Source organism: Cupressus sempervirens, chromosome 8 (genome assembly GCF_028749045.1).
Source record: "Cupressus sempervirens isolate cs-2001-9-10 chromosome 8, ASM2874904v1, whole genome shotgun sequence".
NCBI lineage: Eukaryota > Viridiplantae > Streptophyta > Pinopsida > Cupressales > Cupressaceae > Cupressus > Cupressus sempervirens.
Genome location: NC_143125.1, coordinates 175986644 through 176003400, shown reverse-complemented (window position 1 = coordinate 176003400; position 16757 = coordinate 175986644). Strand labels below are relative to the sequence as shown.

The 16757-nt window shown below is 32.8% G+C and overlaps 1 protein-coding gene across 1 annotated transcript; it reads right to left on the bottom strand.

Annotated features, from left to right (window-relative positions):
- Positions 1-14949: 14949 nt before the first annotated feature.
- Positions 14950-16050, bottom strand: LOC149542123 (E3 ubiquitin-protein ligase ATL9-like). Its single transcript, XM_089795691.1, has one exon. The coding sequence runs from the start codon at positions 16048-16050 to the stop codon at positions 14950-14952; it is 1101 nt and encodes a 366-aa protein (XP_089651817.1).
- Between the last annotated feature and the right edge of the window lie 707 nt (positions 16051-16757).

Sequence of the window (16757 nt, the reverse complement as noted above, 5' to 3'; positions counted from 1 at the left end):
TTTTAAAAAGTTTTAAAATTATTAAATTTTAATAATAGTTTGTTTTTAATGATTTATATTAGTTAGTATTAATATATATTATTTAAATAAATATTAAATGATATTTAATGTGTATTAAATATTAATTAGGTTTTAATTTATAAAATATTAATGAGTTACAAATTATATTAATATAAATTATGTTTAAATAAATTATTTGAATTAATTGATTAAAATTATGATAATGATTAATTTAAGTCAATTAAATTGTTATCATAGTAATTTATCATCATGAATTGATTTTTTTTTAAATATTAATTAATTTAATTAAATAGAATTTAATTAGAATTAATTAATAACGAAAGTTGTTTAATTGGGTTATCATAACACTAATTTTTAATAAAATAACAAGCATTATTTTTAATCATTTAACTATAGAAATGGGTTAGTTAAAAAGGAATGATTGCGAAAACTTATTACCTCGAACATGTGTTTAACTGAAAATGAAACCTTATGTTCAACTTAACTACGTGAGTTCGATTAAGCCAAACATGAAACTTACTCTGAGTATCTGTATAGTTTTACTTGTACTTCCTATGTTTGAGGTTTTGGCGTTGTTTAGATGTCGACCAGTCTAGGGTGTACACCAGAGGTTTTGTGAGATTTATTTTATACTATTGATGTGATTGGATGTCATGATGTGTTTTGACATTCATATTGGAGATTATATTTATGAGTTTTATTTGTGGAGCTTTTATGTGTACTTGGGTTTGGAGAACCAATTTGTTATCAGGTTGCCTGTTAAGGAACCGAGTTTGATCTTTATGGGTGTTGTGGTATGGGACACAACTGTGTTTTTATGTGCTTAGGAGAGGTTGTCTAGGTACATGACTTGGGAGTGGCTTGCATAGGGGTCCGGGACCCAAAGTGGTCAGTACCAGGGTAACCTAATGCAAGTTATGTAATAAGTGATAATCTACTAATTAAAATTTATGGGGGGAAAGACACTAAAAAGATAAGTTAGAGATTTTTGACCTACCCATGCCTTTAGTGCTTGTATAGACTAAGGATGGGAATGAGATGAGTGCCTCGTCTTCTTGAGAGGGCTTTCTAGTTTCCATATGTGTGATGTTGAGGGTCCGGGGTTCATAGTAACCAGTCCAGGGTAACTCAACGCTTGAGGGTCCGGGGTCTCTTAAGAGATCACTCCAGGGTAAATTAAGCAGCCATGTGATGACACTCCCTAGTATGTAGCCTGAGTCTCCTCTGTAGTTTTTGTGTATCTCTGGTGGTGTATCTATTGTCGGATGTGTTTATTATGGTTATTTACTTTCATTGATGATGATTGGTGATTCATGGATGTTGTACTTTTGACATGTGGCTTTTGACTTGAGATGATTATCTTTTGTTGACTTTATCTTGTGATTTTGGTATTTGGTTTATACTTGGTTTATGATTGATGTTTGATTATGAGGTGTCGATATTGGTTTGAGTGTTCTTTCTCTTTGGATTATTTTATCTTCTTGAGTAGCATGTGTTACCTTTGAGGTAGTTTTGGCTATTAGGGGTACCTTGCCTAGGAATGTTTTATGTTTGATTAGTCGTATGTGAATCATTCACTATCTTCCCTGCACGATGGGAGTGGAAGCCTGACTAGGCAACCACACGGTCGAGAGGTAGTGCCTTCTTACCATTTGGGTTCCCCCTTCACATTGACAGCTGTTGGATGTTCGTTGCAGAAGATGTAACTTTATCATTCTTATTTCTTATCTCAGAGACTTCTTTTCAGATGATGTATATATGTTATCATGTATTGTGATTTATTGTATCTATTCTCACATACCCTGCGACATGTGCAGTGGATGCTATTTAGTGGATGTACTTTCATTGTATTGTTTATACTTATGCAATTGCTTATGCGATTATGTATCTGGTATTTTTTTATGATCATGAGACATTGTACTTGGAACTTAAACTAATTAATTTAAAAATTATTAAATGTGACTCAACGTAAAGGAACCTTTGAGGAATTGAAACTATATCTGTAATTGCAAATGTGTATTTGTTGTGTATGTTCATATTGCTTCCGCATTAATGTTATCTTGATGTTGTTTAAACTTCAAAAAAAAAAAATAGTTCAGTAAACATTGTAACATGTTAGGTTTAATTCTCTTGGGTTCCCGAGCGGGGTGTTACATTCACTTAATTCACCTTTGAGGAAAAACCTGTCCAACTTCTCAGCTATATACAAGAAATCCTTCCTTCTATTATTCTATTTATAATTTCTGATATTAAGCAGGATATTAATCAGATTATTGGAATCATACCAATGTTTGAAGTCTTTAGAGGCTTGGGAGGCTCGTTGAATACCTCCAATTTTTTCCTCAATATTTAAAATGGCATTAAAGTCTCCTCCTAGAAGGATTAGATCATCCTTGTGGCTATTAAAAGATAAAGTGATTTCATCCCATAAGTGTTTCTTGTGTGTATTGGATGATGGACCATATATGTTTACCAGAATATACTAAAGATTGGATTTAATGCTTTTGACTCTGCTACTTAACCAGTTATTATTGGAGATTAAAAATTCTAAATTGACTTTCCTAGGGTTCCAGATGAAACCTAAACCTCCAGAAGCCCCTCCAAATTCCTGTAGTTTAATATTCCAGCTACCTATCCTCTTTTCTAGCTTGGTTCGTTCTTCCTTATTTAACTTAGTTTCATGTATTAGAATGATTTCAGATTTGAATAGTTTTAAAAAAAAATTTAGTAGTCTTTTTTTACTAGGGGTGTTTAAGCCCCTAGCATTCCACGTAGTGATCTTCATGATTCCTTGGGAAGGAACTTCCCCTTCCCTATGTTGAATAGTTGGTTGATCTTTTGCTGCTCTTTGGCCTGACCATCTACTTCTCTAAGTTCCTTGAGCAATTTTCTATCTCTTTTAGATTTCACCCTACCATAATTAGGGGATTTAACTCCTTCTCGATTCATTAGTATGTGCAGTTGTTCTGTATTTTTCTGTGCACTTATGGAAATCTCAAATTGATTACCTTCTTTATCATCCATGTCTTCACTTTCTAGCTCTTGTAATATCTGCTCTGTTATGCTTTGGTGGTCCTTTATGGCTCTGTCCTCTACATCAGTTAACCTTTTGATTTCAATATCCTTGGAGTCCTTGTCTAGCATAATTTTTGGAAGAGTATTTTTTGTTTGTGGAGTTTCCTTTTTTTAATCATCATCTTCTATCTTTAATAGGTCTCTTTTAAGGTCTTCACAGGTGTAATTATCTCCTCCTAATTTTAAAACTCTCTGGATCAAACTCTCCTTCTATGCTTCACTACTCTTATCAATGTTTTCAAAGCTGAAGACTTCAATTAATTCCTCAATTAAGGATTCCAAATTGTCTACTTCATTCTTGTCTAGATATAGGTCATCTAGATCTTCCTCCCTAACTAATTCTCTATGTAGAAATTCTTGAAAGTCTTGAGTTAGTGGTCTTTCTATTTTAGTTTTCTTTACTACTCTTGTCCTTATAATAGCTGCCAAAGAGAGCAGTTGGATCTAATTTAGTTGGTAGTGTTTGCCAAAACTTGGAATACCTATTGACTAATTCTTTGTTGGTGGTTCTTGAATCTTTTCCATGTTTTATTGGCTGACTCTAGGGAAACCCTATAACCTCATCTAAATTTTTAGCCACCCCACTTTCTAGTTCTACCCCTTCAAATAGCAAGGTGTTTTCTATTTCTTCTAGATGTTGCTTGCTCCAGAACTCAGTGGTTTCTTAAGTCACTGTGTCTTCGATTTCTTTGATGATTCTTCCTCTTCGGTTGGAGCATTGTTTTTCTTGTTCTTCTTGGTTTCCTTTGAGGTTTTCCTAACTTCTCTTTTGTTAATTGTAGATCCATGTAGTTTCGTAGCAGTCCTTTCTTTTTGGTTGTTTCTATCATCTGTGTTGCAATCCTTGGTACTTTGGTTCTCACTAGAATTTTGACACTCTTGACATCGTTCTTCACTTGCTTGGTTGCTAATGATGATAGTCTTATCATTTGAATTGGGAGAGTGCTTAGGAGGTGGAGATCTGAAAGAAAGGTGATTGACACCTTCTGGGCTTCAGGCTCTGTGATGGGTTGGAATATAGGAGTTGGGGTACCACTGGGGGATAGAAAAACTAAGGGTTTTTGCTACCGAGACTGGGTCTTGAAAGGGTGATCCACAGTGTTATCAAGTAGGAGCCCTGTTTGTTGTAGAGTTGAATTATGCTTATTACTGCTTGAATATTTGGTAAGATTATAAAACCTAATTTGGGCATCTGAGTTGTCTGTGGTAAAAATAATGGGGTGGGGGAATCAAAGCCTAGGAGATAAATTGATAGTTGAATGGTAACTGCTTTGCAAATTACGATTGATCTTCTGAAGGGCATGGGATTGAGGTCACTGAAAATGAGTCTTCGCTTGCTTGCTACCCTCCACATCCATGATATAATCAATTTTGTCTCCTCTTCTAACTGGAGGAGCTAATGAGTAAGCTAGAGCAACCCCTAAATGATTTAGGCTCCTTTGTTTTGTTATAGCGCATTCCTTCTCATTTTGCCCACTGAGGACCTCGAATTGGTTCGAGATTTCTATCAAAAATTTGTATGGTGGTTTGGGGTTTGGGGGCGGAGCAAAATTTACAAATCTCCATGGCTGATTCCTTCTTTTATTGGAATTGCAGAGATTTGGAGGAGGATTTGTTGTTGCATATGCTTTGGAAGTTAAAACTTCCTTATATTTGCAATCCACTGATGATCGTGATGCATAATTTGAATAATTCACTCGGTAGTTGCCTGCTTTGCTCGTCATTTTTAATGTCTTGATTTAATTTAGATTGTATTTAAATTTTAAAGTTATTTAATTATTATTATTATATATATATATATATATTATTTTTATTAATAGTTTCTCATTATGATTTACTAAGTATTTTCTTAAAGGATTATGTTATTAATAATTAATTTAATTATTAATTAATTAATTTGTTAAAAGAATGTTAGAATGAAATTAATTAAATAAAATTTATTTTTATTATTTAGTTCATTTTAGAATCCTAGTAGAGATGTGATGTTGTGAATTAGTGGTAATTGGGTGATCAAATTTAAAAGTTGAAATGGGTTCTATTATAGAGGAAATTTAAAAACTTTATTAAATCGAAAACTTACATCAAAACAAAAACTTGAACCTCATTTTTTAATTCAAAATATGTGTTTTCAAAACCAAACCAAACTATGAGCTACACTATCATTTGTATGCATTCTTGTGTGTTGGATTTCAGGGTTGACTTAGCCTTGAACAATTAGGTTGTATTACCAAAGGCTTGGCAAGTTTTTCCTATGATGCCATGATGATGCTTTGGTTATGATCTTTTATACCCGAACATGCTAATGTGTCATGTGTGTTCTATGAAGAATTTGTTCATATGTTTGTTATTACTTTCTAGTATCTCTTATGTAGAATTGAAGTGAATGGTGTGACTTTTTTGGTATCACCTTTTGAGTCTTCAATCAATTATCTATGATTGCCCCCCATTTTCTTGTATAGGACTGACGTGATTAAATGATTTGTTTTGGTGATGTCATGTTGTGACATGGATTTGTTTTATGTCTACTTGATTTTGGATTAGTTATGTTAGGATTATCGTCTTGGTCTAGAATCTGTGATTATGATCAATAATATTTTAGTACTCTCTAGTTGATTGTTTTAAGAATTGATGTGTGGTTTATAGTCATTTTGAGATATTTTTCTTTTGGTGAGTTTTGGGTAGGTTTTTTGTATGTCATGTTGGGAAGTGGCTTACAATGGAGGCTGAGGCCCTAAAGAGGCTAGTGGATAACCCATTGTAGGTTATTTTAATAAGTGATAACATTTCATTAATGGGTTTAAAATGAATTAATAAGATATTGGTACCATAGAAAGCCAATAGGGGGGCAGAGTATTAAAAGACTACCAAGGTAACCTTAGAGCTGACTTGTTAGTGTGCCTTGTCTATATGAAAGGATACTGATGCCACATAGAGACACTAGGGGGGTCGAGTATTAAAAAACTGTTGAGAAACCTTAGAGCTGGTTCATGCGATGACACTTGCCCACTTACATAGTAGATTTCCTACATGTTTGTGTTGCCTCTAGATTTAGTTGATACTTGTGTCTTGGTACCTTTTGAGATAGTTTTCTTTCAAGTGATTCCTTGAACCTAGATATTGGTTTTGACTTTTGAGTTTTTTATCATGTTTGGGACTTGAGTTTATTCCTTGAACCTAGATTTAGTTGATACTTGTGTCTTGGTACCTTTTGAGATAGTTTTCTTTCAGGTGATTCCTTGAACCTAGATATTGGTTTTGACTTTTGAGTTTGTTATCATGTTTGGGACTTGAGTTTATCTCCTCAGCATAGTGAGAGTAGATCTTTTTGGGTTTCACAAGGTTAGGTGGTAGTGCATTTTCTTATACCATTGAGATCTGATTATTGGATGTCATTGCTAGAGGTGCTTTTGTAGGTGATCCTTTCTTTCTAATGTTGTACTTTTGTTAGATGATTATATTATGGTGTACTATAATTGTTTATCAAAGATCTTATGTGATGTTTTATATTATTATTGATATATATTATTTTAGACGTTCATACCCTGTGACTTGTACAGTGGATGAGCATTCTGATTTTGCCAAGGGGCATCCTTTAATTGTATATATTATTTATATGGATTCGTACTTTTTGTTATCATTTAATGTGTATTTTTTATATATTGGATTTAGTATTAATTAAACTTAAATGTGATTCAACATCATGGGACCCTTAGGAGATGTAATCTATTTATGATAGTGTTGTGTATGTGAGTTAATGCTTCCACTATATTGTATCTGATGTTGTTAGGTTATTATCTTTAACTTTAAAAAAAAAGTTTGGCAAACTTAGTGAAACTTTAGATTAATTTCTTTTGGGTTCCCTAGTGAGGCATTACATCTTCATTCCTTCACTAGTTCTTTTTAGCATTATTTCCATCACTTTTTGGAGTAGGGTTTTTCCCATGTGGTTTTCTCTATTTCTCCTCTTTTCAAAGATTTGGTTGTGATTCGGTACCTCATCATGCTTTGTTTCCAAGACCCAAACTTACTTTTAGTAGTAGTTTCAGAACCACATCCACTTTCTTCTATCATGTTTTAGAACCCTTGATAGTACATGTCAAATCCAACATGATATAAAAAACAACAAGTTTCAAAAGATTTATTTATCTTTACAAAATAGGGCCTCAATCTTTTCAACATTTTTTATCCAATATTTATGTTAGGATTTAACTTACGAAATGAGAGATACAATTCATGTTGTGTGACATCCAACCAATGTTTTAAATGATAAAATTATTCCTTAGGCCCAATCTTCTACTTGATAATATCTCTTATATTTGGTGAAGGATGGGTATTATCAATCAAAAATATATTAACCAGGTTCCTCACTATTTCTCCAATCCTATCAGATTGAGGAGACCTACACATTAGTGCTCAATTTGCTTCTAATCTACACTATCAGCCAAAGTGTTTCTTCATTTTAGATAATGTGATATTGTCTTCTGACTATACCTAATATGAGATGAAAGTGAAGAGATTTGTCTTTTTCAAGATATTTATTTATTTAAAATAGATGTCAATATCACTCTTCGAGTGAAATGGATCTATCTAGAGATCTAGTTGTTTTCCCAATGGAATGCAATCCTTCCTTAATACTTTCAAAAATGTCCTTTTGTAGGTTAGAAGTTCTCCTCTTTTTCATACTTATATCTATACCCAATAGTTTTTATGGCTCTTTTAATTTATCTTTAAGAAGTGAAGTTGATAATAGTTGGGTTTTCTCTACTGTATCAAGATTGTTAAATTGTGCAATTGTTTCCTTAGTTTTTAGTCAACATCCTCTCTGTAGTATGTGGAGTTTTTTAAGCATAATTTCTCAATTTTTCCACATTCACTTCAATTAAATGATCTTTGCTTCTATGATTATTTTTCTCTTCAATCTTTGAGCTAGATTAACATTCTCATTTTTTGCTTGAGCTTGGATTGTAGGAAATTTTAAAAAAATATTAGGATAGTCTTAAGGGGGCATATAAATGAGTAAAGAAATTTTATATAATTATATCCCAATATATAAACAAATATAAATTTAACTTAATTAACTAAAGAGAGATGCATATACTTCTTTGACCTTGTGATGAACCTTCTTTAATATCCATTACTTCAACTTCAATTTCCCCTTGTCCAAAATTTCCATCATTGAATAGTGCAAACAATAACAAAAAAATACCAAGAAATTAAGGAGAAAGGTCTATAAAATATGTTTTAACTACAAAGATTACCTAAATAGAGAGAGATTACTTGATATAGAGATATGAGTGTACCTATTTGACCTTGGGATAACCCTTATCCAACCTCAAAAATTTGTGCTTGTTGAGTATGTTCTACACATCTAAATATACTACTTTAGTCAATTGCATTGTTAAAACATTTTTATTTTATAAAAAATGTAATTTTAACATGTAGTTTTAACTCATTTCTCTAAATCTTTGGATGACCCTAAATCCTAAATGAAATTTACTTTACTCACAATCTCACCCTAAAATATTCAATCCTAAATGGTAAACCATAATAAAAGATGTAAAACCCTTATATCATAAACCTAATAATTCAATCATGATGTTGATTATAAATGCCCAATATACACCTTGAAATCATAAATATAAATTCTACACTGCCATAATAGTAAATGCTAAAACTTAATAATACTAAAAGTTAAGTCCTAATTATAATTCTTTAATAAGTTAAATCACATATAAAAATAACAAAAGACATGAAATTTTATATATTATTCTTAAAATATGTAAATAAGTATGAAGTTAAAGTTGTATAGCCATGTTGATACTTTCTACATATGGTTAGGGGGATAGGGAGGAAGTGCTAGGAAGAGGATATAAAGACATGGTATATGGAGATGGAAGAGAAACATAGTTAGAGGTGGAGACAAGAATAGATGGGAGGTGGAGAGAGATAGAGAGAAAGGGGGTGAGATAAGAGGGGGAAGAGTGGGGCAGGAGGGAGACATCAAAACATACATAGAGGGAGCTCAATAAAGATATATAGGAATAGAAAGAGATATAGTAAGAAGTGGGAAGTAGATAAGAAGTTATAAGTAAAAATGAAAATACATAGTAGGATATAAATGGAGGAATCTATATGGATTAGATGGTAGAGATATTGAGATATAGATAGAGAGGGGGATATATGAAGAGAGAGAAATAGGGAGAGGGGCAAATAAATGGGACAAATTTAGTTGTATAAAATAGGTGAGATAAATATTGTAAGAACATGATAGAGAGTGAAGAGAGATGTAAGAAGAAGTAATAATCAAAACAAATTATAAAACTTATAACCTTAAACCTAATAAAATCCTAATCTTTATCCATTAGGTTAAATAAATAAAGCTTTCATCATGATTGAACATTAACAAACTTAAAAAAGAAGACAAGTAGATTAAAGATATAGAGAGGGAGATAGAGAGTGAGATTGAATGAAGGAGAGACTTGAGGTTAAAAATGAAGAGAAAGGGAGAGATAGAAATACATGAGAAGATAATTTAAAAATGTGTTAAATATAGAGATATGTTTAGGGGAATAGGGAGAAAGTGCAGGAGGGAGAGATAACGATATCTTATATTGAGAGGTAAGAGAGATATAGTTAGATGTGTCTAGAGGAGAGTAGATTAGGATGCAGCTAAAGAGATATATAAAATGCAATGATAGAAGAGTGGGAATAATGAGAGAGAGATATGTTACCTAACAAAGGCCACATATTTGGAACCATTTACTTCAACCCATGCTCTAACATAATTCACCATATTTTGTACTATTTGACAAAACTCCTTAGGAAAGCCCAAACTCTCCATCATCACAAAGATGAATATCCAGACAACCTTGTCATGAATATAGAAACCCTAGAAACCACTAAAAATGACTCAAAGTCAATCTTGACACATTGACATGTTTTGGGGAGGACAAATAGGATCACTCATATAAAAAAACCATTAGTAAAAACATCTTTGAGAAATGATAAGGTTACAAATTTAAAGAAAATAATGATGTGTATATTAGTGAAAACTTTCTCGAGTTATAATAGATGAGTAATTTAACCTCCCCTAATTGGCCACACAATTACAAGATTGATCAACTTCCCTTGTTGAAGAAGCCATTAAATTTAAACAAAGACCAAAGAAAAAACCTAACATCATTAAAATCACTACAACCTTGGCCCCAAGGAGAATAATATTTATATCAATATACTAAAAGATTCTATCTTTTCTTTATCTTACTTTGATATGCCATACTTAAACCCTTGACTTATTGCCTTTTATACCCATATTTTAAACTAATTTGGTACAAACTTAGAAATAAGTCCAAGATAGCATTTACTATAAAAACAAAATGCAAAAACTACTTGCAATCAAATTTATCTAACCCACTTAATTATCAGGTGGTAAACAAAATCTAGAGGAAATAATAAGAATATTTTATAGTACATCTTCCAAAGATTAATAAAGTGCAAAGATTTTGTGAATCAAAAAATTGTGCTTTTTATCAAACAAACCTTGGGATTTTATTATTCCTTGATGGGGAATAATGGGGAATTCTTGCATACTCATTCCATTTTTTATTTAGTTTATGTTTTTTAGAGGAAATTTCTTAATTTAGACCTAGAAATATCTTGTGTAAATTTAGGCTCTATTTTACTCTTTTTTATCCATTTATAAATATATTCCTACCTTATTATTTCATACTCTCTTATACATTCTTATGCATCCAACATTATCTCATATGATGTCATTTCAAGATATGCCCCTAGTCCTACTTTTTAAAAAAAAAAACATTCTAACTCACATTAACCGTAAGAGGTCCAAGCACACAATTTGGCACAATTTGATGCTATTAAATACTAGAATTCAAAGACAAGAAATCCATTCAATATAATCATCAAGACACAATCAAAGGATCATCTAAGAATCCCCTAGTAATAATATATGTTTGAGCATTAAAATAATCAATAGACACAAACAATTAAAAAAACTCATGTCAACTATCATTTGTTTTTATTTTGTCATAATTTTTTAAATTATTCAACAAAAAAGTTTTTTTTCCCATAATACTCATTGCTATGAATGGATGGAACATTGCAAACAAGGTTAGGTTTGTTGACATGGAGCTTTTCCCTAAGGTCTACCATAATATTGCTTAAAGTTATCTATACTATTCAATTATAAATCATATATTTGTTTCTTACAAACTAGGCTTTAGCTAAGTACACTTGATATTCACTGAATCTTAATTTGACAATATCTATTTTAAACTTAAGAAGTTTGAGCACACATTTGATGTTATTTACTAGAATTCAAAGACATTTAATGCATTTTATCTAATCAACTAGAAACAATTAAGGAATCTTCCAAGGATTTCCTAGACTACTAATATTTTTTAAGCATTGAAATTATCAATTCTAAGACATAATAATAATAATAAACTCTTTTTAAAGATGCATGTGTGAAGGAAAAGAAGAAAAGGAGTTATGTGTATAGATCTCTATGATAATAACAACAATAATATAAGAATAGACTAGTAGTACTTACTACTCATTATATATACTAGAAAAACATAGATACCCCATCTTTTTTAAATATTTAAATACAATATCGATCTTCCGCCACTAAAAAATTCATGTCAACTATTATTAGTCCCTCCCTATTTATAGGCAGGGAACTAATATTTTCAATTGCTTGATTGTAATTAATCTTTCAATCAAAAATTACTCAAATTCTAAAGTTTAAAAGTGATTTGTTTTTAAATTATTTTTCTTTCATTAATTTCTCTTTTACTATTGGTCATTTCTATTTTTGCTAAGGGATTTATTATTTTTAAATTTAAAAAATTATAGAAATTTTCTCTCTACATTTATTCAGAAGCTTCCAACACTTCCTATTGTTGTTTTGGAAGCTTCATACATTATACCCAGGGGATTTCATAGGCGCATTGGTAACCCTTCATAGCATAGAGAAAGTTGGAAACATTATACAGATTTTAACAAGCACTACACACAATCTCTTCCCCGTCATAGATAAGCTCCCTAACTCAGAAACACCTCAGAAAAAGGTATAAGCTTGAAGAGATTGAAGTAAGTGCAGAGGAAGAGGAAATGTATATGAATTTGCATGCAGTCATGAATACCTCACCATACACTGTAGTGGAAACCATGCCATTAGCAAAGGCACTTATACTATTTTGGCACCTCGGCTTGCACCATCTATGTCTGGTTCCCAAAGAAACTGAGGTAAACACCTACTTCCATGATCCCTATACATACTATGATAGAATTTTCTTATAAGGAACGATGTGGAAGAAACTCTTCTCCAATTTTCAAATAATTCGTCCTGTTAATCTTAAGAAGCCTCTGCAGACAATGAATTTTCATTTGGTGATGGAAAATATACTTTGGCACTACATGGAAAGAGCTTGGAAATAAATTATCCTGTTAAGTTTAAGAATTCCTCTTCAAGCAGAAGTTCTTGAGCACAATTAATTCTTGGCATGATCTTGGTTGAAAGCATTTCTCTTTCATTTCAGTGCAATAAACTTTCCTAGAGAATTTTTTGAAGGGTATATGTACAAATTTGTAGCGACTTGCTCCCATAGACTAATTTCTGCGATGGTATAACATATACACTATGACTTTTGATTGTAGAATGTATGCAATTTTTTGGTAAAATTGATACAGACAGAAATATTTCATGTCTGGAAGTTTTATATAACTATAAAAATTATGCATTTCAATGTGTAAAAAAATAAATTATATAAATGTTAATATATTTTTATTATCTATATACAACTATTTCCTTTTATGTTTTTATACAACTATTTCCTTTTATGTTTTTAATTCTAATTGAATTATTTTGAAACTTTCTACATAATAGAATTCATATATGCAAAATAGTTTGAATTAATTATATCTTTCAAAATTATTAAATTCAATAAATGATATTTTTATATTTATATTGCGCGCTCTCTCTCTCTCTCTCTCTCTCTCTCTCTATATATATATATATATTCCTATTAAATTATAAATTTTAATTAAGAAGAAAAAATCATATTAATACATATATTCTTATTTTTATTTCTTCATATTATCTAAACTAATATATTTAATTCATATTAAAAAAAAAATAATATTCATATCAACTATTTAACATTAATTTATAATTAGTAGAAAATATTACTAAATATTAGATTATTTACATAATTGTTGTATACTTTGAATTAACATAATTTTTATATAATCTAATCTATAATCTTAAGAGAAGTGATTATTATAAAAATATTTTCAGAATATGAATGGTTAAGAAGCATCAACATTTTATCTCACATTTTAATAATGTCATCATGATATATTGTCTCAAATTAAAACTAAAGTTATGAAACATTAATATGATAAATTGTGAAATTATAATGCACTAATAGACTTGTCAACATGGACCATCAAGGAGTAAAAGATAAATTTGGAAAATTATAAATTAGCTATTGAATAATTAAAATATTGTTCAAATATTTGTGTGTCAAAACATTTTTCAATATTAAGAAAAATAAAACAATAAATATTTATGATACTTTAAAAAATATATAATGTAAATTTTATACTTATGTGTTCTCTTTTAAGTATTAACTTGATTTATATAAAATTGCCTTTTATATTATTTTACCATTTGACTATTACCATGGCAGGGACTCAAGTTCTATCAGAATTCATGTTTATCTTTATTTTATCATAAACTTTTACATTCAAGAGAAACGAATTAGAATTATTTTATATTCAAGAGAAACGAATTAGAATTATTTTATCGTAGCGCCCAAGGTTTGTTGACATGGAGCATTGCCTTAAAAGGGCCCATTTGGTGAGCGGAATAGGAATACGTATTCCAAAAATTTTGAATTCCTTGTTTGGATGCACCAAAATAGGATTGGAATACGAAGTAAAAATGGAATGCGTATTCCATTTTTGGTCCAAAAATGGGGTTTTGCAATTCCACCAAAATAGGTGTTATTGGAATACGTATTCCTATTCCATTTTTGTTAATTTTAGAAAACATAAATTTTTGGGTTCACGAATTCCCATCAAATATTGGCTGAAACAAACGGAGAACAGGATACGTTCTATTCCAAAATATGTATTCCAGAATATGTATTACTATTCCGCTCACCAAACAGACCCTTTTTTTACAGATTTCTCTAAACTGCTCAATTTTAGGTGTACGTTTCTTACAAACTAAGCTTTAGCTAAGTACACTTCTGATACTGTGAAAATGCAGGAATCTCTCCTGTTCTTTTCACTGCATCCAACTATGACAATATTCTGTCAAAACTACTATAAACAACCATCGTATCAAAATCAATAGTTGTATTGATTCAATGGCCAACTAGGGACAATTCAGTTTCAGTTCATCAATGAAATCTGCTCTAAGCAGATTGAAAAATGGAATGCGGGCTTGCCGGGCCTTGTAAATCTGAATGCTCAAATGTCATGCTATCTATATTAACAAGGTCAAGCGCTTCCATTGGACAGAAAGCTTCCACAGAGCCAACCAAACCGCCAAGCAACCAAGGTCTAGAAATTATTATAGTACAGGAGTTGCACGCCTTCAATAAGGATGAGGCTATCTTCCATCCAAATTGTACAGTTGACCAATTTTCAAAAAATAAAAAATATCATAGATTTTTTGAGAAAATTTCAATCTGTATAATTTGTAGTCAAAACAATCAAAAATTTAGAAAAAAAATTACTATGTTCTGTGAATCTGGAAAAAAAAATTGACTTTGTTTTGTCTTTAGTACAATTTGAATAAAAATTAGCCTGTCCCCTAAACTATATTGCATTGGCCACAGCAGGGCCGCTCTGAGGCAATTCCGCCACCTCTTGATCTCCACCACCCAGCCAACTGAAAGTCCTCTTCTTCTTGAAAACATCCTGAAAATCCACGCTGATTGCTTTACTAAAGAAAGGCTTTTCCCGGATCACATTTTCACCACCACCACCACCGCTACCTTCTCCTCCGCCGGGACCCGAAATGCGCTCAGAGAAAGTCCTCAAAATCAAAGCCGGATTCTCAGAAACGCTCCCCACAGTCTCCGACGTCGTCAAGCACCCAACACTACCAACAGAATATCCCGGCTTATGCGACCCAGAGCGCGCCGCCTTGAGCCTCCGCAAGCTCCGCAACCGTTGTCTCCCAACGAAGCTACAGCTCCGGTGCGTGCCGGGCGTGAGCCCCTGGGGCGTAGCAATGTACCATTCCGTGGCCTGCTGCATCTCCTTCCGCAGCCGAATCAACGAGCTCCCGCTCCCAACCGAACCGTCTCCCGACTCCGCTGCCACGTCACCACCCGGACCCCTCCGTTCGTCGTCGACCACGACCGCCACCTGTTCCGGCGGCGCCTCCGTCTGGGCCTCGGCGGCCTCGGGGACCAGACTCATCCTGCAGACAGGACACGTGGTATGAGAACAGAGCCACGTGTCAATACACTCGGGGTGAAACGCATGGTGGCACTCGGGAAGCAGGCGGAGCATTTCGTCGTCTTCGAAGTCGCAGAGACATACAACGCAGTCGGAAGCTTTGACGTCGGCTTTTAAGCCCCTCACGAGACTGTATCTGAAAACCGGGAAGCTCTCGATCACCATTTTTTCAAGACCCGGCGCGGGTTCCCTCTGCAACCCGCCGTCGACGTTACGGGTACTGTTATCATTGGCGGCGTTTCTGTCAGCGGTGGTCACGCGGCGGCCGAGGAAGATGGCAAAGGCGGCCATGGAGCCGAGCAAGGTGAGGAGCAACATGAAGAGGATCGCTGCATAGGCAGCTAATCGGCCGTCCATGTCGTAGATACGGTTGCTTAAGACTGCATTCTCTTTGGGAAATAGAATGTTCAAGTTTTCCTGGACTGGAGCAGACGATGCAGAATTAGATTCCATGTTGTTTTGAAATCGATTGTAGATCAGTCAGATGGAGTAGAAGATTAAAAAGGGTGATACGAAATAAGCTGGCAAATAGTTTGGACATGGCTGCTGCTCAACTAAACCCGATTGCCGTTGCAATCCGCGAAGGTGGTGGAGATTTTTACGGCGTATTTCGTGACAGCATAACGGCTTTAATTTATCCTTGAACAAAGTTTGGTGAGAAATCGTCTAAATATGAGCCAGGGCAATTTTTACGCATCGTGCGATTTTATTATTATTATTGTAGTGAATGCGGCATAGAACGATGTACCATCTATAAACGAATCGTTCGAGAACAATCCTCGAGAGATTTTGTATGAGATGGATATAACGAAATTTGGGTATAGATCTTACTTGCATTTGCATGTACTTCGAGTCTTACAGATCAGAGAAGCCTCACATTATGATAATTAATGTCGATATATTAACTACTATGTAAGAAATGTTAACATATGATAATATATGTATCTGGACAACCCTTACGAAATAGCTGATTATCATTTAGTGCGTTTTTTCATTCAGTATTTGCCTCTTCTTGTTATTTATCTTGATTTTTCAAATTTCTCATCTTGTAAATAATCCATCATTAGTTGTTAGAGATCATTCTACTAAGGTCTACTATTATGTCCGTGGTCTCCATTTATGGCCTTTCTATAATTATTATTGATCTAACATATTATTAT

Excerpts from the sequence above, each read along its gene's own strand:
- LOC149542123 (XM_089795691.1), bottom strand. The coding sequence starts at position 16,050 with ATGGAATCTAATTCTGCATCGTCTGCTCCAGTCCAGGAAAACTTGAAC.